Genomic DNA, 27595 nt, shown 5'->3' with positions numbered 1-27595 from the left:
TGTTTATTTAACTGGTATTGGGGTGACCTTGAAAAAAGAGAAATACAAATGTGTACAAATGTATGTGTGTTCAGTGTGAAGGTGTTTGACTAACTTTACCTGCTATGAATTTTAACATTTGTGGGCCTTTTTTTGCTTAATGTTTCCATACATTTTATTGATTTTATTTGTTCTTTCCACTTTTGATGCAGAGCATTTTGACAGAAGACAGACTTTAAATTATTCTGCTACTAACTGCGGCTTCACATACTCAAGCGGGGAGGCATCTTTCATTAATTAATAAAATCACAAAAGGGTCAGATTAAGAAGACTGTCAAGAATTTTGGAAGAATCTCCAGTTCCACTGAGACACAGAGGCCTAGAAGGAGCATCCAGGAGAAACAGATGTGTTTCCTCTGCCAAAGTACTAGTCAAATATGCAAATAGAAACATCTTCCATTTAAATTTTGAGCACTTTTATACATGTCCTCAAGAAATGCTTGACCTCTCCGTAACACAATGAAAAGCCTCTCGCTTGTATGTGTGAGCACCAGCAATACAAGCAGTACTGAAATTAGGAATGAAGGTGGCCAATTTTGACAAAATATTTGTTACTCAGATCAAGAGAGTAACAAGACCACACTCACTATGGCATGTCACAGTTTTCTTTACCTGCGTGTTCGGGATGGGGCATTCTGGGAAACTGGACTGGTCTCAATGAGTGGTGCCTGCAACTTGTCCTGCCTCTCCTTTTCAAGACGCAACTAACAGGAAGAAAGAGCATCACAAAACATGACTGCAACAAAACAATGCATTGGACTTAAATAGAGGGTATTCGAATGGTGATGAGGTTAAGCAGATGCAGTGAGCTGAATAACCTACATCCTTTTGTTTTTTTTGTAGCTCCTCAAGTATGTCCACCAAATTCTCATCAGCCACATCAAAGGAGGTTTGACCCTGTAAGGACGAAAATGAAAATGTTGCTGTTGTCAACCAAAAAATATTAGCCTTATAAATCAAACAACTTTATTTTTGTAGTTTCTTTGAAAGGGTAACAAATATATTGGTCAATCCTAACTCCTTCAAATTTCACATTTTTCTGTAGTTTCACAGTTTTCTTGCAGCCTTTAAGACAAGCCTTTCCATAAACTCCAATGTAAAAGAAAAATTTTAGACATCTACCTGCGTTTGACAGTGTAAAATGGAATTAATTAAAAAGGGTTGAGACAAAATAAGGTGCTGCTGTAGTTAGATTGCCATAGCAGCTTAATGTGGTACCAGACTATGATACTTAACCTGTGATAGACTGAGTTGTGCCAGGGACAGAGTCATAGTTAGTGATGGTAATTCTAAAAGTATCATGTTCTCACAAAAGGTGACAAGACAAGGAGTGTCACTCCTCTTTATTTGCCCCTAGAGTCCTGGGAAACCTCCTGATTTTAACAGTCATCAAGACTGCTTAATTATAATGTACTGTCACTCACCACTTTGTTAACTACATTCATATCACAAAAGCTCTCAACCAGTAGACGGCAGGCTTCTTCCTGACCCCAGTGAGCTGCAGCATGCAGTGGGGTCCAGCCATCATTATCAGTCAGATTGACTTTGAAGCCAGCCTTCAAAAGAAGCCTAGGGATGATAAGAAGTAAAATTAGTTAGAAGATGAAAGGATCTACCTAACTGATTTATAAAGTGTTTATTTCCAAAATATGGAATGATTAAACTGAGTTGGAGAAAACAGACAAGAGCAATTCTCTGTCTAAATTTGTCCTCACAGGTGGTGCAGTGGTAGTGCTGCTGCTTTGCAGTAAGGCAGGGGTGTGCAAAGTCATTCCTGGAGGGCCGCAGTGGCCGCGGGTTTTTGTTCCAACCCAGTTGCTTAATTAGAAAACAATCCTTGCCAATAATTACATTTCATGGCTTGTTAGTACTTTAACTCTGCTATGTCAAGTCATTCTCATATCCTAGATTTTTTTTTCCATTCTAAGGATATCATCCAAATACTTTGAAGTGTAAAATGGATGGGTAAGTCTCAATCCTTCACTTTTTTCTCTTCTCTTTCCTTCCAAGTATTTAATTAAACCAAATAGTGCACGATAAATACACACAGGTGTAAAGGGTAACAAGCAAAATGGATAACTGCTGGTTTCTTTTGTCATTTGCATCTTATTGCTAATAAGGAACAATTAAAAACCGAGAATGCAGCTGTTTAAGACTTAAATAAGCAATAAGGGTTCAAAATCTTAACGAGGGAGATAACTAAAATGAAGCAGAAGTGTTTCTAGAGCAATAAGTGCTTCTTATTAAGCAATTGTGTTGGAACAAAAACCTGCAGCTACTGCGGCCCTCCAGGAATGACTTTGCCCCTGCAGTAAGGAGACTGTGGAAGATTCTGGGTTCACTTCCCGGTTCCTCCCTGTGTGAATAGTGCTTTGAGTACTGAGAAAAGCGCTATATAAATGTAATGAATTATTATTATTATTATTATAAATTTATGACCAGGAGGCAAGTAATGATAGGTGTGGAAAAACGAATTAATATTTGAGGAAAAAAATCTGAAGCAGCCACAAGGGGGCAGAGTGAGAAATAAAATGAATGTAAAAGCGTAATTGCCAATTTATTTTACAGACTGCACGGACCCAAATTAAAAAAGAAACTACTTCTCCAGCAAAACTGCAAAAGTGAGAAAATAAACTACAGTTTGAGAAACTAGAGTATCCTATATGACTTCAACATGCAAACAATGATCAAATCCTAAGACCTGCCCTGCAAGACCAGTACCATGTCCCTTACCACTCAACAAATGTCCAAATGATTAGAATTTAGAGGAAATATTCAGCTTTACACTGCACTTTCAAGGTGACATTATTCACTTTCCAAACTCTGACAGTGGGCAGTCAGATAATTATTTTAGAAACATAAAGGTTTGATTAGCTCCAAACAGTATGAATGGGCCATTATTGTCCCATGAAAGCCACAAATAAGAAATCCTAGGAAAAGCACAGGCATACTTCTCTGTGCATCTCTTCAATCCAATTTCTGCATATCTGTGTCTCTTTGTGTTTTCTTGTAAAAGCAATTACCAGCTGCAGGATACTTGTCAACTGTTTCAGAACTTCAAAGAATTTCCTAATTAAGTTTTAAATATCAACAACTTAACCTATATAGGAGCAATTGTTCGATGTCTTGTCCATTATGTGTCTACTTCAGCTCCCTAGATATAAGAGTTTTTTTTATAAAGTATGTATCTCTATTATTTATGAAATCCTGCAGAAATGAACTTCATAACTGATCAATACTTTCAAATCTGCACATCTATTTGACCAAGTTTACTATTACTATTCTATTTAAAATCATTAGCACCAAGCTTTCTAACATCACATCCTATGTCAATCACACTATGGTACTAGTGTGTAAATACAGTACATACTGCCTTGTTTCCATATAGAACTTGACCAGATCACCTGTACAGAATATTTTTAACACTAGCTTTGAACTCATAACATTTTCTACTAGCCATCCTTCCTTTATAAGACAGTATACTGCTATTGCTAGAAAAGTTGCCCAAATAATTCTAGTACTCCCTAAAATTACTGGAAACTGGTTTAAACACCGAACCCCCTTTTAAAGGTTCTGAAATCAAAGACCTTGGTTGTAATCTGGTAGTCAATGCAGAATGTATTTCAATATTTTATTGCTTTATTAAGGCACAAATGATACAAAACCTAAACAAAGCTTAAAACTAATATCATTTAAGAACATGTAAAATTTTCTAAAATTCATCTCTGCAGGTTTACACATTCAGAAAACCAATGGCGGCAACTATTTCTCTTAATATGAACAAACCCAATAGCTAGAATAAATCTTACCAAATACATACGCTGATAATATTAGCATGGCTTACAGTGTAAACTCAGGATGCCCTCCCTAACACAACTGACAGAATATAGATTTATCGCCAGAAGTAACTGTCCTTCAATAAGTCTCGTCCTGAAAATGATTGTCTTAACTATTTTCATATGTACTTTGGTACAGCTTCAGTTGGAAAAGGGGTTTTATACAATTAGTTCCTTTTCCTCCACGTTTATTTCACTAATGCAATAACACAGATTCCACATCACACAATTATGAATACAACAGGCCCAACTTGTCCAAAGAGCCCCATACTCACTTCATAACTTCAATGTAACCTTTAGCTGCAGCAACATGTAGAGCAGTGGCTCCAGTCTTTGGATGTCGGCTGATCTCCACTCTCCCTTGATTCACCCACTGCTGAGCATCCTGAATCATAATCCTTTCCTCTTCCTGACGTGCTGCCTCTATATCAACTCCTGATAACAAGAACACAGAAAACCACCACAGAAGCAGCTGTTATATGGTTACACACATGTGGCACCGTGCAAAGGGTACAATGTTAGTAACACTGAGCTTCAGAAGGTAAAATACCACAAACAGAAGAGGAGTGGAGAGATTCAGATCTTCCATATACTGTATGGTGTTCTGAGGAATTCACTTTCTAACCAGAGAATAAATTTGCTCACCCAACATGGAACTCAGTGAGACTACAAACACAACAGTGATTAGTAAAACCTTCTAAACTCTCCCTCTGTAAAAAAAATACCTTTAGTATCCCTGATCTGAATTAAAAAATAAGTTAGGGATTTTTGACATAAAAAATATTTTATAAAATTGTGACATATGTTTTTCTCCAACACTTCATGCGTTAAGCAAAATTGTACTGAATAATTTAAAAAATGCATTTCTCCAAGAAGCTTACAATTGCAGCCAATCAGGCACTATCCCAAACAAGCAACAAAAGACCTAAACTTACTAAATATATCCAGTTTCAAGAGACAAAGTTCCTAGTTTCATAAAATATGCCCTCTGTGCTCCAGAGGTATGTTCATGAGAATAAAATGAGAATGAAGATAACTGTATTTCAGGTCTTTGACATTTTCTGTTTATATGGAACAATACCAGTTCCCTTCTCTGTTGAGACTAATGTGAATGGATCTTTCATGTAAACAATGGCAGATGCAAAACAGCCAACTGAAAGCACTCCATGGTAGGAAACCACAAATAATGCAGAAATTAAACGTGGTTGTTGCTATTTAGTACAAAAGAGCATTACAGCTAAAAAGCTGTATAAATGTGCAGACCCAGGATGTGAATACAAAAACAATCTTTTGTCTACATTTCCCCATTAGTCCCTTTAATAATCTCAAAACTTTATGCTAGAAACAGGTGGATCTGCTATCAATACCCATTTAAATACAACACAGTATTTCAGAATATGTACAGTGCCAACAGTTAGATCTCACATCTTTCAGGCCATATTTTAATAAGTCAACAGCCAAGTAATTATTCATTTTATTTATTCACTCCAATAAAAGTTTGTGCTTTGTTCCACTCCATCTGTTTAAATTGTTTAATTGTCAATTTTTAGCACACTCCTCACCAGTAAGTTCTGATTCATATAGGTATCTGCCATTTAAAAAAAAAAAAAAACAAACACACTGATACACCACTGGTTGATAATTGTGCCTTTTCTTTTGTCTTGATATGGAGATCATCTAAAGAAAATATTAAGAAAAAAAAAGTTCAGCCAAAGTGCATGAACCACAACTTATGTAGCATGTAATATAAAGCAGATAAATAGACTGGAGCATGCACATTAACTTGTGTTTGAATAGCACCTAGAATTGCAATAAAGAGGAAAAAAGATACAGAAGTATGGTGCCTTTACTAATCAAAAAAGATCTGCAGGAAGGGTTAAACACACAGTTGGCAGAATAGCAACAAAAATACATCTGCCCTATGGACGTGCCTAAATGGTTGTTAAACCCTGTTGGGCTTGTCTACCAATTTGCCCACCACAATACCACACTAAAGCAACACCTCCCTTATTTTCTAAAGACCATGGCCTCTCTTTCTCCAACCATTTGATTATTCACTCCATTTGTCCTCCAAAGTCTGCACTCACTTGTTTTTAGACTATGAGATAGATTCAAATTAGCTTCAAAAGTTTTATTCACACACACACACACACACACACACACACACACAGTTATATAGGTACAGCGTGCAGTGAAATAAAAAAGTTAGCCTACTCCAAGATTGTGCAAAACAAAAGCAAACATACAATACAAAAAATAATAAAAGTAAGAAAAAGATAATAAAATTAACAAAATGAATTAAAATTAACTAATTTATGTTAAACTAGATTAGAATTAAGTTTAAATCTGAAATAGTAAAAACAGTAAAAAGTATAAAGTAGCTGTGCACTAAGTTAAAGTGAATATGAGGTCCAAATGTTTGTTGACATATCAGAATTCAGGATTCTGATGGACTGAGGGTAAAAGCCCTTTGAGTATCTCTGTCTTTGCCATTAAGCTGTGTATCCACGTGCCTGAGTTAAGCAGGCTGAACAGTCTGTTGCTAGGGTGTGTAGAGTCCATAATTATTTTAACTGACCTGGTCCTGCAGTGCTTAGCGTAGATGTCCTGCAGAAAGGGTAGTGCTGACATTAGGATATGCTCTGCTGAATGCACCACTCTCTGCAAAGCTTTGCAATCTTGGACTAAGCAATTTCTAAACAATGATGTGTAGCTATGTCTTATGATGCTCTCTATGGTGCCAGTGTAAAAACATTTCAAAATGATTGACAAAACCTTTTTTTCTCAGCTGCCTCAGGTGATAAAGGCACTGTGTTGCCTTTCTGACCTGAGTTTGCATGTGCTGGGTCCATGTCCTGGTGATGTACATACCTAGGTAATTGAACCTGCTCACCCTCTCAAACAGGAATTCCATTTATGCTGATGATGCCGTAGATCTGATGCTGCTTCTGCCTGAAGTCCGCCACTAGCTCCTTGGTCTTGATGACATTCAGTGAGAGGTTATAAGCTTGGCACCATACTGCCAGGTTTTTTTTTACCTCATTCAGACAGGCATCCTTGTCATTAGAGGAAATGAGGACTAAGAACACTGGGTCATCAGCAAACCCCTTATTGTTGGCTACACAATTGTGTGTGTAAAGGCAGTACAGCAGGGTGCTCAGTACACAGCCTTGTGAAACTCCTGTGTAAACAATGATAGTGTTGGAGAAGCAGTTGCCTGTTCTTACCACCTGAGGTCTGCCTGTTAGAAAATTCAGCACCCAGTCAGAGGGGGGTGTTCAGTCCCAGGAGCTTTGTGGGAAATAAGTGAGAGACAATGGTTTTAAAGACTGAGCTGGAGTCTATAAACAACAATGTTGCATAATTCTCCTTGTTGCTGTCTACATGGGACAAAAAGTTGTGTAGAATATGCAAGATGGCATTATCTGTAGACTTATTAATACGGTATGTGATCTGGAGTGGATCAAAGTCCCTTGGAAGGAAAAACCAGATGCAGTCATTAATAATCCCCTCGAAGCACTTCATGACAAGAGATGTGAGCACTACAGTGTAGTAATGATTAAGGCACGTGGGTTTGTTGTTCTTTTGTATGGGTACAATAACATTTTTAAAGAGGTAGGAATAACAGACTTAGCTAAAGAGTCGTAAAGGATAGATGTAAACACTCCAAGCTAGCTGATCACCACATGATTTAAGAATGCATCTGGAGATTCCTTCCGGACCTGGTGCTTTCTGGCAGTTCACGTGACTCAGAGAACGAAGAACATCGCACTGTGACACTGAGATATAACTGGAAAGTTAATGCTAGCTCCATTAATGTCAAACTGCACATAGAAAGAGTTCAGATGGTCAGCTAGAGAAGAGTAAACACACACAGTGGGTTTACCTCGAAAGTCTTTAACTACAAGTGGGACCACCTCCAATCAAGTCTTGGAACCACTTTCCTGCATCCCTGAGCCTTGTGTTACCCTTTAAGGGTCAGATTTTAAAAGGCTCATTTATGACTCTGTTTTGCGAGAGGAACAGCATGGTCCCACACTTTCCTTTCAAGGACCATTTGGCCTTTCAGCAGTGAGGAACTATTGCCATCTCTGATATACACTCCCTGACATGTACCTTTCTGTTTTTGTTCAGAAATAGTCATCTCAGCTGTTTAGTGGGTCACCTGTCCCTTAACACCCTGGAGGAACACTGTATGCTTCCATCCACAACATTTCTCTCTCTAAGACAGTACTTATGCTGGTGTCCCTACCTACTGCCCTTCAGGGGCACGTATGCAGGGCATACCAACCACTAGTGGCTCCAACGTTACCACACTGGCACGTGAGGGCCCTTGTCCAGTTCCTAGTATAGTTCCTGTTTCTCTTGTAAGCCATCTACAGCACCCTGTCATGTCCTGTAGGACCTATTGGTGCCAATGCCCATTAACATTTGCCAGTAAACTACCCCCTCACAGCATGTTAAACTTTTCTGTTAAAAATTGTTATTGTCTCATATACAGTATATGAAGTTTAAAAATGTTCAATTTGAGCAATTTTCCAGGGTGCCTGTGTGGACTTATGCAACCGTACAGTCAATTAGAATATGACAGATTATACTGAATGCATGCATTCAAAATGTGTACTATATGAATGTACAGTGTTTTTCCTGATTTAGAAAAGGCATTTAAAAACCATTCACTACAACTATAGCAAGCTCATGAATTATGGGCCGGCTCAATAAAGATTAAAAAAAAGCTCACACAGATGATAGCCACATTTAATAACCAAATAGTTGAAAATTGCAGGTTTCTATTCCAATACAATTTATTTAAAGCAAATAGCAAATGCTATAAAATAAGCAATATTTTTTTTCTAAAATGTATGGTTTGCCCTAATTTTTAAACAAAATGAATTCATCAGAGATATTTTTCTTACTACCATACAGCTTTGGGCTGAGGAATATTTTCTTATATTACCTCTTTTTTCATATAACCTGAGGAAACAGGCAACACACATGAGAAAACGTTTTATCCAACACATGAAGAAGGGAAAAAATTTCGCAAAACAAAAAAAAAAATTACTACTTATCTTTATCACTGGAGTAACAGATAAAAATACCCACTCATCACCCAAAACTTAATAATTAAAATCAAGGATTTATTTATTAGGAAGAGCAACAGGACACAAGAACATCTTGTCCCCTCACGTAGTAATGAAGATGGTGATGAAGGGAAAAACAGGAGAACTGCAGTGGCTGCATTCTGGGGCCATCAAGAATCTAAATTAACTATTACATTGTAAATCCATCCCAGAAGGCAATTTGGAAGAACACCCAGATGAAAAGTTTTCATTGGAAGCAAGGCACATCCTGGAGTAATTTGTAATTTCTCAAACACTATTGAGACTAACTAAAATCAGGGACCGTGGTCAATTGAGAACAAAACTAAACTGTTGCACCACTAACATGAGTGGGCCTTTGGTGTTTTTAAAAAAAAAAAAAAAAAAAACAGAGGAATTCAGGCAAAATCATTTTAAAAGCACCATGAACCAAAGTGGTGGGGTACTTATTCTGCACTAACCTGGCTTCCAAAGGCTTAATTGTTATCTTAGCTAGAACTTGGCAAAAACAGGATTTCCAAGTTTTTCATCCAACCCTTAAATTTGTTACGTAGCTTACTAATACCTTTGCCATTTTTTACAATGTAGATATCTAATAACTGGATATATCTCAGCTTAGGCTCTGTGCACTGGCCAGTTAACACATTACACAGCACCCCCTGTCATGGTTGTACAACTGCAAGGCAATTTCCTTTCATGCCTTCATTAGGAAGCATACAATTTCCCTAAAAGAATGAAAGAGGGGCTACTCCAAATTTTTGTTACATTGCTTTTAAGCTGACTCTTTCTCAATGTCAAAGAGTTTAATCTAGATCTGCTTGGAGAAGCTGAAAATACTCCTTGGTGGCTTTTTTTTACGAATCCGAACATCCAGAAAAACAATTCAGATTTCCTTGACATTTTACTATCCGTAGTTTTGTTATATCATCTTGCCATTTTACAGTGCTGACAGATAGAGGTTTTAAATAAGCACAGATGATCCTATGCAACAAAACATTAAGCATAACATAATATATCTCAATATTGCTTAATCTAATTCAGTCTCATGAAGTGGCTGGATCCTCTCTTGGTAGCAAAGTATGCAAAGCATAAAATGGCCCTGGATGGTGCCCCATATGTGCTGGACTTGGAATCACAAATCCACCTAACCAGCATACTTTTATGGACATGCAAATAGGGAAATCCAGATAGACATAAGGTGAACATGCAAACTCCTCACAGAAAATGAGCAAGTGTGGATTTGTACAGAACAAAACCTTGAAATTTCATCAAGTGAATAACAAAAGAAATTAATTTTTATTATTATTTTTAAGGATTAAAATGTGATGTGTAGTTTTTATTCTCAGGTAGTATGAACTCTAGACAGCAATTAAACACTTCATTCTTGTCTTGTCAACACACGAGCAGGGAAAGCATACTGTAAACAAAAGAAATTTAATCCTGGTAGTTTTAACTGTCTTGGGAGAAATACAAGTGAGAGTTTGAAAAAAACTTTAAACAAAAGCTATGGATGAACTACAGTACTGTGCATTGTTTATTGTACAGACTGCTGACAACTGTAAGCAGATAAACTTATTGTAGGCACATCTAAGGCTTTGTACTGAATTGAGTCTTTTCAGGTTATGTACTATATGCCTGTTTAAAATATAAGTTTAATTTAGAAGGTTGGAAAAATTATAAAATACAGAGGGCATGGTTCAGGCATTATGTCTGTCAGAGCTGTTTAATTCTACTTTGGCATAAATTTAAAGATTAACTTTTTCCAGCTCAGAAACATCACAATTCACTTATTGCCAAAATGACAGAGATGATTGTTATAACTTTTCATTTCAGGAAGTTTAATTTCTTTTTACCATGCTGTTACATGACAATGTATTATCTGTTCTTACTTTAAATGCCTTCATTGGCTTCATAATGGGTTTAGGAAAAGTTTACATTTTTTATTATTATAAATACAATGTATAATTAAGTCACAATTTACATTGCTGAACTCAATAAAGAATGAACTGCAAACACTGGAAGGTGACTGACTATCTTATAAGTCCTACAATGAATAATATTGCTACAGACTATATAGCATTCACGGGCACTTAAAGTTACAAAGATCTACCATCAAATGAAATTTGAAGACCCATTATTTTACCACTGACTACTGCTACTGAAGCTGAAAGAGTAGCTTTTTATGAGATATAGTTTATTTCAGTTTTGCTTAGATTATTATTATGGCCATCAGTTGTACTGACAGCTACCAACCAATTGCCATTTGCGTTTTGGGTATCAAGAGAGCGGATATCTAAATTTATACTTACTACATCAGCATTGTTGCACCCACTGCACACCAAGGTTATTATAGTGAACGAAAACTAAAATCAAAACTGAAACTATTATTAAAAAAAACATTTTCGGAAACTGAAATAAAATAGTTAACAAAACCGAAATGAAAAACTAAAACTAAACAAAACTATTACAGTAGCTGGAAAGACTAACTGAAATAAAATAATTTACTAAAAATAATTTTAGTTTTTGTTTTTGAATGAATATTCTTGCTGTTAGTTTTCAACCCTTATAACTTTTAACTCTAAAACTGAAAGTAATTCACCATGAGCCGCTCGCATATATTCATTCACCCATTGAACGGCGGAACGGCGGCTGGTGACGGAGGGCGGGTGTTCACACAGCATTCATAGTGACAGAGCGAGCTGAATACGTGCGTAATGCATGTGGAATAGAAAGCGACTTACATGCCGCCTTTTCTTTGCACTTTTTGTATATCAAGATGTAATTCAAAAGTATGAAATCGGAATGTGCTGGTCAACAAAAACTTTACCGTATGGACAGAAAAATCACGAGTGAGTAACGTTTCAGTTTATTTCTCAGGTGCCTGCTTTTTGTTGACAGTAATTAACCTGCCACATCACATACGAAGTATAGAGAAAGTATAGTAATCATGAAAAAAATTAGACCGAGATTTTGATGAATCTTGACGTTTTAGACCTCCCCTGAGTATGAAAATACTATTTTTTGGAAATATGTATGTGACTCAAAAACACAACTAGATAGATGGATAAAATTTGGCATGTGGTTGTTACACCAGAATTATAGATCTGTATTAAGTTTTTGGGAAAAATCCATCAACCGGAAGTGGTACTTTACCTGAACACATACTCAATTTTTTTTTATTCATGCAGCTGCAGAGTCCGATTTATTCAATTTTACTTTTGTAATAATTGTTCAATATATTATTGATTTATTTTTTGTTGATGGTTCTTTAATGTCCATCCATCCACTTTCCAACCCGCTGAATCCGAAGACAGGGTCACGGGGGTCTGCTGGAGCCAATCCCAGCCAACACAGGGCACAAGGCAGGAACCAATCCTGGGCAGGGTGCCAACCCACCGCAGGACACACACAAACACACCCACACACCAAGCACACACTAGGGCCAATTTAGAATCGCCAATCCACGTAACCTGCATGTCTATGGACTGTGGGAGGAAACTGGAGCGCCCGGAGGAAACCCACGCAGACACGGGGAGAACATGCAAACTCCACACAGGGAGGACCCGGGAAGTGAACCCAGGTCCCCAGGTCTCCCAACTGCGAGGCAGCAGTGCTACCCACTGCGCCACCGCGCCGCTGGTTCTTTAATGTACATAATATAATCATTGTCAATTTACTCCTCAAATATCCATCCTCATATCCAAGTAAACGAGAAAGTCTAGGGGAGACCACTCCCGATTTATGAAAATAAAACGGCAACGTACAAGATCAGTATATTGTTGCTGACCAATCACTTTTGCTTTAAAAATGTCATTTAACAACGAAGCGATACAAACCTTGTAAAATTCCCCAGTTGGCAATGTCTCTACTGAACTACAGGTAGGTAGGAGAAAAAAAGTCTGCCAAGTGATGAAAAGCTAAACATACTGATTTGTTTTTGTATTTATTCGCCATTTATTAATTTATCTTTTTAAATTAATATTCACAGCTCAAAATACCTAATATTGTGAAAATAATCCAGTAGCAGAATTATGTTTTAAAATATCTCTCCCCATTTTTTCAATGTATTTCTCTCTCTTAAAATAGATAGTTGAAATATGATATTCTTTTTTTTCTTAACATCAGCCATATCATACATATTGTATGACAGATTTTTCCTGCCTTGCATCCAAACCTGCTTGGGTAGGCTCCAGGTTTCCTGTGATCCAGCTCTGGATAAACAGGTTTAGATAATGTACATATTGTTCTTAATCTCTGATGCTGTCTCTGTCATTTTGTGCCTGTCCATACTCTTATTACCTGCTCATTAAGGGTTTACTGTTATTATGATGGGCTATTCAATTCTTGCTGTCCCTAACCTTGACACTACATGCTTGTTTTTCTTTGTTTCCCTCAATACAGCTAGGTGGGGTCTGCACACTGATTCAAGCCTAAGAGTCCTGTTCTTCCTAAACCCCTATAATTTTCATGGTCACACCTGTCAGAACACAGTAGAATCTCTTTTCTAATTTTTTAATATCTTTTCAGGCCTGCAGGTGGCAAAATTCTGTCTATAAATTGCTTGTGCCCGAGATGGAATCAGAGATCAACATGGCTGGTAGAAAATAACAACGCCCTGTATTTGGGAATTTAGAATGAAATATCGAAGGCATTCATCATAAGCATATTGTCACTGAAGCAGGGTATGTTGTGTGCTATAGACATTTTGAGTAAAAAACCCTCACACCTTAAAATTCACCTAAATTTCATTACAAATTGGCTCATTCTGGTCAATAACAGAAAAAGAAAAAAAGTGCCAACAGTCAACACAGATTTGTTCAGCACATAGAAAATATTTTAAAAATTATAAAATTGTGTAAAATTGTTCATATTCAGTACCTGGTCTTGATTCTGCTCGTTTTTATCAGACAAAAACAAAACCAAACAGTAAACTGTGTCGTGTAGTGTAGTCAGTGTCCACTAACATTAAACTCATACAGTATTATATCCAAACTCGTTAAGTGTACAGTTCTGTCTCATTGTGACACAAAAACTAAACTCCATAGTAGCTCTTTAACTGTACCATAATTAATAAAACTAAAACTAATATATATAAAAATAAAATAGAAATATCTTTGTAAAATAAAAACTAAATTAAAACTAAAAATACACGAAGGAAAACTAAAACTAAACTGAATTTCCAAGTAAGGTCAGAAAAAATATAGAAATAAAAACCAATATAAAAAAGCAAAACTATAATAACCTTGCTGCACACTTTCAATAGTGGTTACATTCACTGCTTCCAAAATAGCTTTCCAACTGCTACATCTTTTATGTGTACACCTTTGACAAACCATGCACTGTGTTGAATTTCTTTCAATACCTCTACCACACAAACCACATGGACCTATTTCCACTATTTTTGTCTGCTGCTATGACCACTGTTTGTGCTTCTTCATACATTGATCTCACTACAGACACTAAACATTCAATCACACCTAACTTTCTTAATACCCACCACAACCACCTCTATAAGCACTCTGCTAAATGACTTCACCAACTTTACAAATACAAAATGCAGCTTCTTTCTCTTTTCCAGATTCTTTTCCTATATTTGCCTTGCAACAAAGATATCTGTTGTTACTTTCCTAAAACAAAACCAAACTGTATTTTGCTAACTTCCACTTAATCCCCTATTCTTTTCTCTATCACTCCTTCAATCACCTTCATTACCTGCTCCAAAAACATGATTGCTCCAGAGAATCTTTTCTTTGTTTACTGGAGTACACCTCTTCTCGAACTTTAAAGAATCCTCCCTTTCCACACAATTATGTTGTACTGGTCTGCCATTCAAGTTCAGGACCTTCTGTTGCTTTTAATATTTCAAACACGACGCCACTTGGACCTACTACTATTGAATTTTCACCTCCTTTTCAGGTCTTTTGTGACTTCCTTTTTCAAAAACATACAACTTTATTCCATGTATTCTCCTCATTCAGCAACCTCTCCATATACTTCTTCCAGGTATCCTTAACGCCATCACTATTGATTGTAATGTTCCATTTGGCATTTTTTCCAAGTAATTCACACCTACTGCATCTTGTCTTTCTTTTGCCTTCTTTTTCACTGCTTCATCCTTCCTCATTCTACAGCTCACTTGCAAACTTCAACCTCTTTGCTTATTATGCTCTCCCTACCGCTGTTCTAGCATGTTGTTTTGATTCCTTATAGATTGTCCTGTCACCTTCTGCCTTTGTTTCTGCCACTCTTTCTAGAATGTCCTCTTTTCCTGAACTGCCACTCTTGGTCACTTCCAACTTGCTATTTACACTGGATGATTCTAACATCTCAGCTGCTCTTGTGATAAATTTACTTCTCACATTCTTCTCCTTCAACTTTCAGAGCTTCTGCCTCAGGAAATACTTCCTCTTACTTTTCTTGATGCCTCCAACTAAAAGCGATATTGCAATATACAACCTTCTCCAGGAAACATTTTTTCATGTTTCATCATGTCCTAACCAACTCCCTTTATCAACAAATAGTCAATTGTGCTCCTTACTCCACCAGATTCCCATGTCACTTCTTCTTAAACATTGTGTTGCACACAACCATTTCCACAACCCCTGTGACATGGAGTTAGAACCAACGTGACCTGGGCTTAGAATAAACTCACAATGCTTCCTGCATGTTAAAAAAGATAACTAAAAAGTGTCTGGCATCAAAAAACGACATCCATCCTTAATTTCTTCTCTGTTAGCCTCCCTTCCACCCCTCTCCTTGATGATGAGAAACAAGGATTAGAGTGTGGACACTAGGGGGATGGTGTCACGGAACCCAAACAAGACGAACACTGCACAGAAAGAAGTCCCGAACTCAAACGGAGCTTATTCGCTTTTTACTTTACAACAGGATTCTCCATCAAATCAGTACAATGCAGTACAATTCTTTCCTTCCAACATCAAACAGAATCCTGGGGAAGCTGGCCAAACCACAGATGGAGGAAACCCATTTTCTGATTGTCCTAAACCTGATGCACTATGAGATAAGCTAGTTTGGTAATAGGAGAGATGAAGGTGACATATTAAGTAAAAGGTGTTAAGGTAATGGTACAGAAATGTGACTTTGAATACTGAGCTCTTGACGGCAAAATCAGGCAAAGGAACAGAGGAAGAGTAGATGTGTACTATGTAACAGATGAAACAATGTTTAGTGGAAAGCATGGAAGATACAGGTTTTTTGTGGTATGGGTGAAGTGCTGGCAAACCTGTACTTGATGAACTTGGGTGTGAAAAAAAGGGCAGAAAAAGTGGTAGAGGTAAAGATAGTGACTGAGCGTGGTGCAATATTTAAGATTACAGTTGATGAATGACCCATGAGTCTTAGCAAGTTGGCAGAAATTATTTAAAAAAGGGAAGATTTAGGACAATTTGATGGAGAAGATTTTTTGGGTGCCTCATGGGAAGGTGATTGTAAAGGTTAGTGAATTGAATGGGAATATTGTAGCCAGTGCTGATGGTTATGAGGGAGTCCATGGGGGCTTTAGCTTTAATACCAGAAATGTTCAGGGTGAGAGGATTCTGGAGTTACTGGACAACCGAATGGCATTGTCACTATCATGACATTACTTGGGAGAGCTTAGAAATTAATCTGTAAATTGCCCACTGAGAGACTAGTTTGCCTTTTGTCCTATATACACCTGACTATGACATTTAAGGATCAAAGGATCTCCCAAATAATTATTTCCGACTTGAGTCACACTGCATTGTTTTTTCCTGCCTCTTAACCATGAGGCATGTTAGAAAAATAGTTTAGACTTTCATTGTTGGGCTGTATTTGAATCATTGCCAACTTTCTTGTGAAAGACACTATATAAAATAATATGAAGAGAACTTAAATGAATTGATTAATAGAAAATTAAGTTAAAACATTCAACCCACCTTGTTTTTTGATCTCAGCCTGCAGCAGCTTTTCCATTGGCTCCTCTTGTGTTACATCCAGTGGCAACTCTCCCTCACTATTAACAGCAGCCACCCAGGCCCCTTGCTTTATCAAGTACCTAGAACATACAGCATGTAAACAGGTGTCGTCACGTTTCCCATAAACAATCAATGAAAATTTCCATAATGCAAAAGAGACTCTCAGTCAAGCTTTAAATTGTGTGCCATCAAATTCACCTGGTAGTTTGGAAAAGCATAAAGCAAACCTAGCAGTTTAATGAGTTGAGGGCAGGTTTACTTTCCCTGTAATAAACAGTTAGTACAAAGTGAAGTGAGGTACATGAAAATTATTTTGTTAAATTAGTGAAATGTAAGATTCTATGGTTACACCATAAAAATGGCACTTTAAAAATCAATGAGGATTTCCTACATTCCCACACTAGGTCAGAAAAGGAAGCAGGCTATTTTTTTAAAATACTCACTGTGCAATCTCCACAAATCCACAGGATGCAGCAGCATGAAGAGGTGTCCAGCCCTCATTATCAGGTTGATTCACGTTGGCTCCATGCTCCACAAGGAACTCCACCATCTCAAGGTTCTCGTCAATGCAGGCCTTAATGAGAAAATTAGTACTTACAAGGGGAGTCACAATGCCACAAGATAACAAAACAACTTTAGGGGGTATGGAGGTTTGGTTTAATGGATAACTTAACACAACAGTCTTTTAATAGAAATTAATTCATATATTCTATCCCAATGATTCCTATGATGAAGTGTTACAAAGCTGACCACATGAAATGAAGCATAATACACCATCTTGCAAAGTTCACACCAACTTCATTATTTTCGAAGATGGCCTCTCAGAGTCACTGGATTCTTCAAGTACATACATTTAAAGTCCCGCTGACCCTATAGTTCCCTACAGGTTTCAGTTCAGTGTCAGCCCTGTTGGCCACATACAAGGAAATGACCTAATTGTGCAGCAAACTACAGCACAACAGAACACACTGTGCTACTCCAGAAGCTCATTCCTGCCCCACAAAGGGAATACAGCTTTAGCTTTCTACAGATACACAAATGCCACTTGGATAGAGAACATGGAAAAAAAAAAAACAATGTATATTTTACTGGGGTTGCCAGGCAACAAACGAATAACACCGCTCCACAGGCACTGTGTAGCACTGTCAAATTTTTAATACAAAAAATAAGAATAAAATAATTCCAACTACCACACCTCCCCCAGTTATAAAGAAAATGCCAGTATGCAGAACTAAAGCCATAATAGGGCATTCTGAATTAATGGCAAGGGTCAATGCTAGGCTGTGTGGCACACTTGTTTAAGACTAGCTGGCACATATTAGCCCTGTAATGAACCTTGGCACTCTCCTCTCAAGTGTATGAGGCCACTGCTTCAAAGATCAAAGGTCATCTTGAGAACAGGACAAAGAGACGCCTTACTAGCACTTATGCGTCACTGGGACACAATGAGTGAGTGGATTGCAAGACAAAAGTAATTTCCTCAGTCTTTCGAAGGTTTTTGGACAAGAACAACACAAACTGTTTATGGCAAAAAATACCATGGAATATTTGAAAAAGATTTTAAGAATAACAACACAAAAAAAGCACAGTAAAATCAGGCAAATCCATGGGTTGTTAAGTCACATTATTTGTAAAACTAGGGAGATTGTCCAGCGCTCTAGAATGAGATGCTGTCCACAAATGGTGCTTCTCCCCATGTTTTTACTTTTACTAAAATTGCTTTCTTTTACTACTGTATTCAGCACTGTCAACCTCTAACCTCACTTCTGATCTATACCACATCAAGTTTTCTTCAAATATTTTTTCACTGATGTGCCCATGAGACCTCATGATTTCACGGAAGTTTCTAACATGGCCAATTCATGAAGCCTTGGTCCCTCTTGAGAGATAAGGCTGAGAACAACTTGAAAATTCTAATGATTGTAACCCTCGAAAATAAACCAGCGAGTGTAGTGTGGAGACATGGTACCTGCAAAGGGAAAAGCAAGTAAGAATATCAAATACCTGTATGGCGCAGGGAGTGACTGCCTTAACATGTGACAGGCACACACGTGAACAACCAGTCCCTTTCCGAGGGCTAGTCACATAATTCTCAACTAAATTTGCTTTCAGGGGGAACCACTGTAGGCAAAGAAGATAGGAAATGCTGGAAGTAAAAAATGAATCTACTTTTTTCACTAGCTTTTTGTCAGAGGATGGCTTGCCTATAAAATCTGTGCTATACAATGTAATAGCCATGTGTTTTGCAGATTGAACAATGATTACAGCTGATAAAGAGACTGACAGAAGTTTTGTGAGCCACTAGTAGATTGCTGGTGATAATAAAGTTAAAATGTGGGCTGAGATAACAAGGAAAACTGCAGCCTAACCAAAGAGCAGAAACTCCTAGACTACTTTACTTGTTGATACCACTTGTTTATAACAAGCTGGCATGGTCAAAGGCTCTGCATTGTTCAGCTTTTTGAGCTTTTTTTTTTTTTTTTTTTTTTTTTTTATAAACGTACCCATTTAAAAAATAAGCTTGGAAAAAAAGCTTCTGTGCCCTTCTGGTGTGGCTGCAAGGCACTGTTAAACAAAGACTGACTGCTCAGTAACAAAATATGACTTATGGAGAACTAATCCAGATTCTCATATTCATCAGAAGTTCCATCAATACTCTTCCAGATTCTCTAATTAGCGACAATAGCACTTAGTGACACAAATGGAAAATAACGGGAAGCACATTTAGAAACAGAAACAAGGAAAAACTCTTTTACAGAGAAGATGGTGGGTGTCTGGAAAAAAGTACCCAGCAATGTAATAAAAGTGAACATTCTGGTATTGTTTAAGTTCTGTGACGCCATTAGCTAGCTACTAATAAAGGTATTCATCCACCCCTCTTTAATGTGTTAGCAAAATGGAATTTTAAAATAAACTAGGATTTGTTTTTTTCAAAACACTGACCAACACAAACAAATCTTCATAGTTAAAGCAAAGCAAATAATCTTTAAATCATTCTAATTAATTTATCACGACTTAACTTTTCACAGACTGTTATGGTAGAAATGAAAGCAATGCTTTTTTCGGTTTCCTTCAGCTGCACATCCAGCTATCTTCAAACCTGTTTACTCCAGTTCAGAGTTAGGGCAATGGGCATAAGGGCTCGCTCACTGACTCACACAGGTTCAATTTTGAGTTACCCTGTAACTTTTGCTCCTTATTTTTATTAAGAATACCTTGAGCCCTTGAATGGGAACTGTTAATGCACGGCAGTTTTGAACTCCTGCCACTTTGCCAGATGTAGTTTTTTTTTTTTAAGATGAATATAGAATTCTGTAAAATTTTATTTTCACTTTAATATAACAGAATTTTTTTACATAAAACATGAAAAACATCCAGAGTATGTGGGAAACAGTTCTTAAAGGCACTATAAAATAGCAGAGTAAATGGTATCTACTCTTTATAGACTTTCACTATGATCCACTTTCACCTCCTTTGTGACTTATTAATATGTCAAGCTTTGTTCAGGATGCATGACTTTATTCTTCAATACAACAATGCACAAGGAGATAATCTAGCAAGATGTTGTACATAGTGAGCCCAAGGTTTTAAAAATAAAATAAAAAAAGCAGCAGACTTTATTGCTGTTCATGGCTTTTGAATAATGTATGTCGATGAACAAACACACTCATGAATGTCACAACACTTTATTGGATCCAATCATCAAAGGTACAAGATAAGATTTTATCACAATCCTATGCTTTACTCAAATACAAGCCATATGGCATGCCACCTACAGCTGTAAAATCTAGTGGGTTTTGAGGCAGTGAGGGCTGTAACCATATGCAACCAAATAAAATCTAAAAACCTGAAAAAATAACCCATAGAGAAAGTTGCAAAGGATGTCCCCTTAATAGTCAGCTGTTCTTAACATGTGAAGCACAAACAGATGTATAGCATTAGACTGACTGTCTTAACTAACATGGAAAAATGTTCTCTTGTTAATTGTAGTTACTATGTTTTTACTTATTGAATGTTGTATTAGTTTTACACCAGACATACTGTAAGTAGGAACTGCGTCTTCCAAAGGGATCTACTTTTGACTCATCTGTCCATAAAACATTATTCCAAATGGCTTGGGAATCAAGCAGTTGTTTCTTTGCAAATACAAGAAGCACTAATGTTACACTTGGGTAACAAAGGTTTGTGCAATTTCTGTATCTTTATAGTATTGGAGTCATGAACACTGAGCGTAACTGAGGCTTAGAGGAGCCTGCAGTTCTTTGCATGCTTTTCTGGGACCTTTTGTGACTTCTTGAATGAGTTGACACTGTACTATTGAAGTAAGTCTGGCAAGCCCCCCTTCCTGGGGAGATTACCCACTGTTCCAAATATTCTCCATTGGAAGATAATGGTGCTCATTGTGACAAATACACAAAAACAGAGGATATGAGGAAGGGGCAAATACTTTCTCAAAGCCTTCTATATACTGAAAAGATTTAGTTTAAATATAGGAATAAGAAGCAATAAATTAGGTTAAACAAGTACAGCAGGGGCATCACAAATGCAGCAATTGCTGACTTACAGCAGTCACTGACATGGACCTGGATGAGTAAACTGTGCCACAAATGTGTTCACCCGACTCTTCTGTCTCTGAACCATGACTTGTTAGGATAAAATTTTAGTAAAAAAGGAGACAAGGAGGTAAAGTAACTAGCTTACCTTCTTAAACTATTTAACAACTCGGCTAGGTGCCATTTCATTATAGAAAGCCTTTGGAAAACAAACACATGGTCTAAGTAATGCAAATCAAACTGATGTTCTATACACATTTGTTTACAATCTGCAGCTGTCAAAATGATAAAACTACTCATGTTGTGAATAGTCACTCTGATCTTTTGAGCGTCAAACCCAAAATGTTGCCAGACCCGCACCCACACTATGGGGGCATATCCTTATTTGACGGAGGTTCCAAACTCTCATAGGCTATCAGGCAGGTGGATTGGAAAGCATATACAACAAAGAAGGATCAACAACTGATTAACACTCAAGATTTACCTTCTTTTCACAGCAAATTATCATTTGTTTACTGGTATACATTCTACTGTCAGAAAGAAAGTGATTTTTAGGCAATACAGAAAGGTGATCTTACGAGCTCTGCAGCAAAGGCCTGCACTGTAAGGAAGAAAGCTATTTAGTAGTAGGCGTCCATTCCTCCCCCATACAGCACAACAGGATGTGGTCTTCTGTTCCCATGCTACAGTAAAAGCCTTTGAAAAAGATCAGTATTTTCTGCAGTTGTGACTTTTACAAAACAAAACAAGTAACTTAACTTCTTCCATTTCTTGACAAAGTGTTTTGTTTTTATTTATTTCAACTTCTATCAGGCCATTTGACGGCAGTTATTTCAGCACAGATTTAAAGTGGCATGCATTTTCATTTTTCCTGATTTTTAAATATGTGTGAACTTTCTTTTGTGTTATCTCTTCCTGACCAGTAAAATTACTTTCCTCCTCAGCTTCACTTACTGGGACATCCTTGTTGCATAGCATATTTGCCAAACACCCAACCACGTTACTAATGTTTACAACATGGCTTCTTCATGGGGGATGGGTAAATTTGCAAAATGCATCATGATTGGTGGTTTTGTTGGTGTTTCGCCAAGGCTACATGCTCTCCACAGGCATCGTCCGTCACAACACAATTTATTTTAAATTTTATAATGGGAAAAACAAATTTTATCGATTTTTATAGCCTACATTTATCATCGTTATCATCAAGTATTTTCCACCATTCAAAAATTGAAATCATTTCATCGCCTAGCACAACATACATGTATAGACCAGGCAGCTCATTAGATTAATTTTACCGACCCCTGAAAATGTAAAAATAAATAACTGTTCTCTACAGGGCTGTTAATATTATTTAATCAAGAAGTGTAGTAAGGAATTAAACAGAATGCCTCAAATTCTGAGGGGATCTGCTGTTGCTTCACTTGAAAATGCTGTTAAAACCTTAAGGATGCTTTGTACAGTGTGTTTTTCAGGAGCTATTTATTTTGGTCAGTCTTTAACATTCACCTTGTGTTAAGAACTCGATTTATGATTTTTAGATTCTTAAAATTCCTTTCAAATTTCAATTGTTTACTATTTGAGTATCTTTAATCCTATAAGTTCTTCAAACATTTAAAATTTCTACTAGGGTTTGACGGAGGAGCAAAAATAAACACTGGCCCAAGCTTGTGGCTACCACAGACTGGACTAGTGCAGAAGGGATTTATATTATTCCACTGTGTGCCACATCAATGACTGGAGTTCAATTCACTTTACTGCATCCTAGGATTTAAAGCACATCAAAACAGAATAAAATAAATGAACGGTTGAAAAGCCTGGGGACATAAAAACTATGGGCTGTACACTAGCATTAGTTGGTAACAACTTACAATCATAAGCTATAAAGGCTACAAAATCCCAGCACACTATGTTAGGCACACTATGTATTGTACAAACCAAATTTAGAAGCAATGATCAGAGATTCCTGCTTACATCATTAACAAAAGCTGCTTAGTCGAGTCAACCGTCTGCAGACACCAGCTTGGAAAACACATGGCTCGTCACATACTGATCAGGGAAAGCCAATATATTATATACTTCAGCAGGAGCCCAAATATAAATAAATGACTAACCAGAAATACTTTGCCATGGTGAACATATCAAAATCTCCCAGAATGTGATATGTTCTCTTTTCTAATTAGACAAAGTTTCTTCACCGACTCCATACTCTAATGTAATTTAAGAAAAACACACAGATTGTAATGGCCAGTGGGTGAAGTATTTATGTTTTATATATATATATATATATACTAGCCAACCCGTGGCGTAACATACGCCGCATAATTATGTATTGATGGGTGAACACTTGCTGAACGACACAGTTGTCCAAATGGGGTGGGTTTGTGGATACCACTGTGAGTGAATGAAAAGATGGACCTCTGGAGAGAGCAACATACAATTGTCCGTGACTGAAAGCGGGATCGTCTGTGACGATGGAGGCCACGCTAGTGAAAGTTACTTCGTCGGTAGCGTGGCTCTCTCTCGCGCGTGCTGCCTGTGTCTGTGTGTGTGTGTGTGTGTGTGTGTGTGTGTGTGTGTGTGTGTGTGTGTGTGTGTGTGTGTGTCTCTCTCTCTCTCTCTCTCTCTCTCTCTCTCTCTCTCTCTCTCTCTCTCTCTCTCTCGTTGCCTCTGTGTGTGTGCGCGGCTCTCTCTCTCACGCTGCCTGTGTATGCCTCTGTCTCTCTCTGGCGTTGCCTCTGTGTGAACCAAGATTCCACTGAGGTTGACTAATGAAAAGTCAATGTGGCTCAGAGCTGCAAGTGGACTGTGGCACAGAGAAACAGAAATGACGGCATGTTTTCGAGGCGTCGTGTCCGAGTTGGTGGGCGTGGCTGTGATTTTTTCGTCGTATCCAATGGTCTAAGAGTTGGTGGGCGTGGCTCCTTCCTGCGTGCACCATTGGCGTCTTACTTGTCAGCAGTTTAGTGAATCCACCCCCCTTCCGGCGTGCTTTCCATGGTTGGCTACTTGTCTTCTGGCTTAGTGAATTATATAGATATATAGATAGATAGATAGATAGATAGATAGATAGATAGATAGATAGATAGATAGATAGATAGATAGATAGATAGATAGATAGATAGATAGATAGATAGATAGATAGATAGATAGATAGACAAAAAAAACACTTTACTCCTAAAACTTGCATCTATTTATGACTCATTGTACTAGACTGTGTCTTACATTGTTTTGCAGTCTTACAACCAAAGCTAACACAGCTGGCAAGAATTCTGGCAGTACAAAGTTTTAACAAAGACTTTCCATAAAAAAAAAATAAAAAAAAAATACTAATGCCACAAATGCAGATTAAGCCATCTTTTAAGTGCTGGTATCTTTATTACTCAGCCCCTTAGATATCAATTAGTGAGACACCCATTGTATATTCTAGCTTTGCACTGTGTTACCTCTTGCTGCCACTCAAGCAAAATCGGTTTTATCAGCAACGTTTATGATACTTGGATAACAAAAAGAAAAGCCAGTGCTCTGCTTTCTAAGAGATTCTGTCTGGCTTTTCAGTGATCAATTCTCACTTGCCAGTAAAGTTTTTATCACACATTTAGTGAAAAACATAGCCACTACTGAGAATGTTAATGCACATCTGCTAGATGGAAGACTTATGGCTTCTTATCGCAGGTAGATAAGGTAGATATCGCAGGTGTTTCTGTTCAGTAGGCAGACAAGGGATTGGCTCCAGCAGACCCCCGTGACCCTGTGTTCGGATTCAGCGGGTTGGAAAATGGATGGATGGATGGAATAGCTACAGCATACTGTATTTGACTATTTGGTAATACATGTAAATACTTTGTAAGTACCCATCTTTGTCAGGAACCAAAAAACAAAACTGAGTACAGCTGACACACAGAGTAGGCTGTAAGCATTCAAATGACTAGAATATATTGTTATAAATTCAGCTCTGCCAAGGGCAATGTGTCTTAGTATATATCACAGTGATGCACCACATTTGTGAAAAATCTATCTGCATGATCTTCAACTGACTGGCTAAACAAGTCAAACCAGGAATTCTTCCTTAAATATGACCTAATCCTGTAAGCAAGCAAATAAAGCCACTTATATATTTAACTCCTTCTTTATCATAATAAATGTTTCTAATGCAAGCAAGGCCCCCTTGATAATCTTCAGGAAGTCATGAGCTAGGCCACAACAAAAGATAAAACACTCCATACAAATATTATCTGACTGACAATGTAAATCTGTAAAAGTCAAAGTTAAGTAAGTTTTCAAGCCTTTTCAGTACTTGTAATATCCTGATTAAATAAATTGAAAAGTACTTGCTTGCTCATCATACTAATCTGCACAATTCTTATAAATAAAACATTGTGATGATTACATTTTTACAAAATATCAATTTCATGCTTTCATCATCAGAATCCACATTTAGGGCTGCAGCCCATTCTAGCAGCCCATCTGAAGTCCATTCTAGCAGCATAGGAACAAACCTTAGACAGGGCTGTGGTATAGCGGGTCCACACCTCACGTCAAGAGGCCAGTTTTAAATAAATAATCGCTGCACTTGCAGCTTAACGAGGGGGCGTGGTGGTTGAGTGGCTGAAGCAGTTCCAGGGGGATTCGTGGTGTGGGTGTTTCTTAACAAAAAAAATGCACAGGTGAGAAACCGTCCACATCCGTAATTGTTCCCAAGGGCTGCTGATTGCCACGTCCTCTTCATAAATAGAAGCGGAAGGCGGCTAAGAAGAAAGGCGGCTAAGAAGAAAAAGAGGTGGAGGTTGCAGGAAGCAGGAGGAAAAAGCCGGTGCGAGCGAGCGCGCGCAGGCAGGCAAGCAGCTGGACAGTAAGCCCTAGCAGGGGTGTTTGGCCAAAACCTAGGGCAGTTAGAAGTGGTCGCTCCCGCTGAGTATTTTATGGAGAAACGGGAGTGACCGGCAGTAGGATGGCTGGCCACGTAAGGCCGAGAAGGCAGCGGGAGTCGGGAGGCTTGGGCGGTGAATTCCCTGATGTGTGCGTCCTGGTCATTAGGGAAGCCAAGTCTCGGTCTGGAGGGTGCGCGACCGAAGCCAGGGATAGGGAGGCCTCCAGACCAGATGAGCGGAGAGAAGGTCAGCTGCTGCAGAAGAGCGGCTCTCCTGTTGCAGGGCCCAGATGGGAGAAGCAGGGGAGCTGCCAGGTAAAGAAGACAATGGGCTTTTGTGTTTTTAAAGAACTGCTCCCCAGCGTTGTTTTAACCTCGTTTTAAAGGATTGTTTTTTATTTCTGTGTTGTTTTAACCTCCACTATTTCATTCGTTTTATGGATTATTTATTTAATGACTTTTTGGAAGGCACTGCACTATTTATTGGGATATTGTCTCGATTTGATTTTAATAAAAGCACTTTGCATCTTTTTACACCATCCCCTTGCTCCATTGTTGTGCCTCACTGCTGAGCTCATCGGTAACATTACTGACAGTGTTGGGTTCAAGGGCTCCAGAAGTTGAATGGGAGTATGCAGCGAACCCGCATCGTCACAAAGGTATCATAGGGCACATCGACACATATACTATACATACTGGTCTGAACTAGAGCTGCCAGTTAACATAATATGCGTGTTTTTGGCATATTCATGCAATTTCACTTATTCTTACAAAGTATACTTCCATTTATAAGCTCAGCACATTTACAGACTTTCAAAAATACAAACTCTTTCTAACCAATTTTTGTAAAACTTGGGTTATTTGTATGGAATGCTATTTTATTTTAATAAAATCAATAAAATAAAAAAAATACAAACTAATAAACATGTAAAATTACGTGAAAGAAAAACAAACCAAGGTAATATGGTGACACACTGGTTAGCATTGCAGCCTACAAGTTTCAGCTGAATCTGAATTTTACTGTGGCAACCATTTGTGTGTGTACATTTTTATTTTGGGTCATTCAACATTCTTCCCAAATTTCTTGGGTTAACTAACAATTCTAAATTGTCCCAATATGACTGACTGTGTGCAAGTGTGTGACAGAGAGCACTCTGCAATAGGTATGTTAATTCACTGCGTCTAAAAATTGTCAAGATAAGCTCTACTGTTTATACAATCTTGAATTATATTAAGCAAGATAGTA

General features: G+C 37.7%; 1 protein-coding gene across 3 annotated transcripts in view; it reads right to left on the bottom strand.

The window, feature by feature from the left end:
* The window catches only part of zmp:0000001167 (protein phosphatase 1 regulatory subunit 12A), a 179566-nt gene that overhangs the window by 57584 nt on the left and 94387 nt on the right, over positions 1-27595 (bottom strand). For all 3 annotated transcript variants that reach the window (XM_051922020.1, XM_051922019.1, XM_051922015.1), the window contains exons 2-7: positions 17373-17503; positions 16891-17009; positions 4151-4310; positions 1464-1608; positions 862-936; positions 652-743 (exon numbers count right to left, since the gene is read on the bottom strand). In XM_051922020.1, the coding sequence (XP_051777980.1) occupies positions 652-743; positions 862-936; positions 1464-1608; positions 4151-4310; positions 16891-17009; positions 17373-17503 (722 nt within the window). The remainder of the gene's footprint in view (positions 1-651; positions 744-861; positions 937-1463; positions 1609-4150; positions 4311-16890; positions 17010-17372; positions 17504-27595) is intronic.

This window comes from Erpetoichthys calabaricus, chromosome 2 (assembly GCF_900747795.2).
Source record: "Erpetoichthys calabaricus chromosome 2, fErpCal1.3, whole genome shotgun sequence".
Classification (NCBI taxonomy): Eukaryota; Metazoa; Chordata; class Cladistia; order Polypteriformes; family Polypteridae; genus Erpetoichthys; species Erpetoichthys calabaricus.
This window is presented reverse-complemented; position numbering and strand designations above follow the sequence as displayed.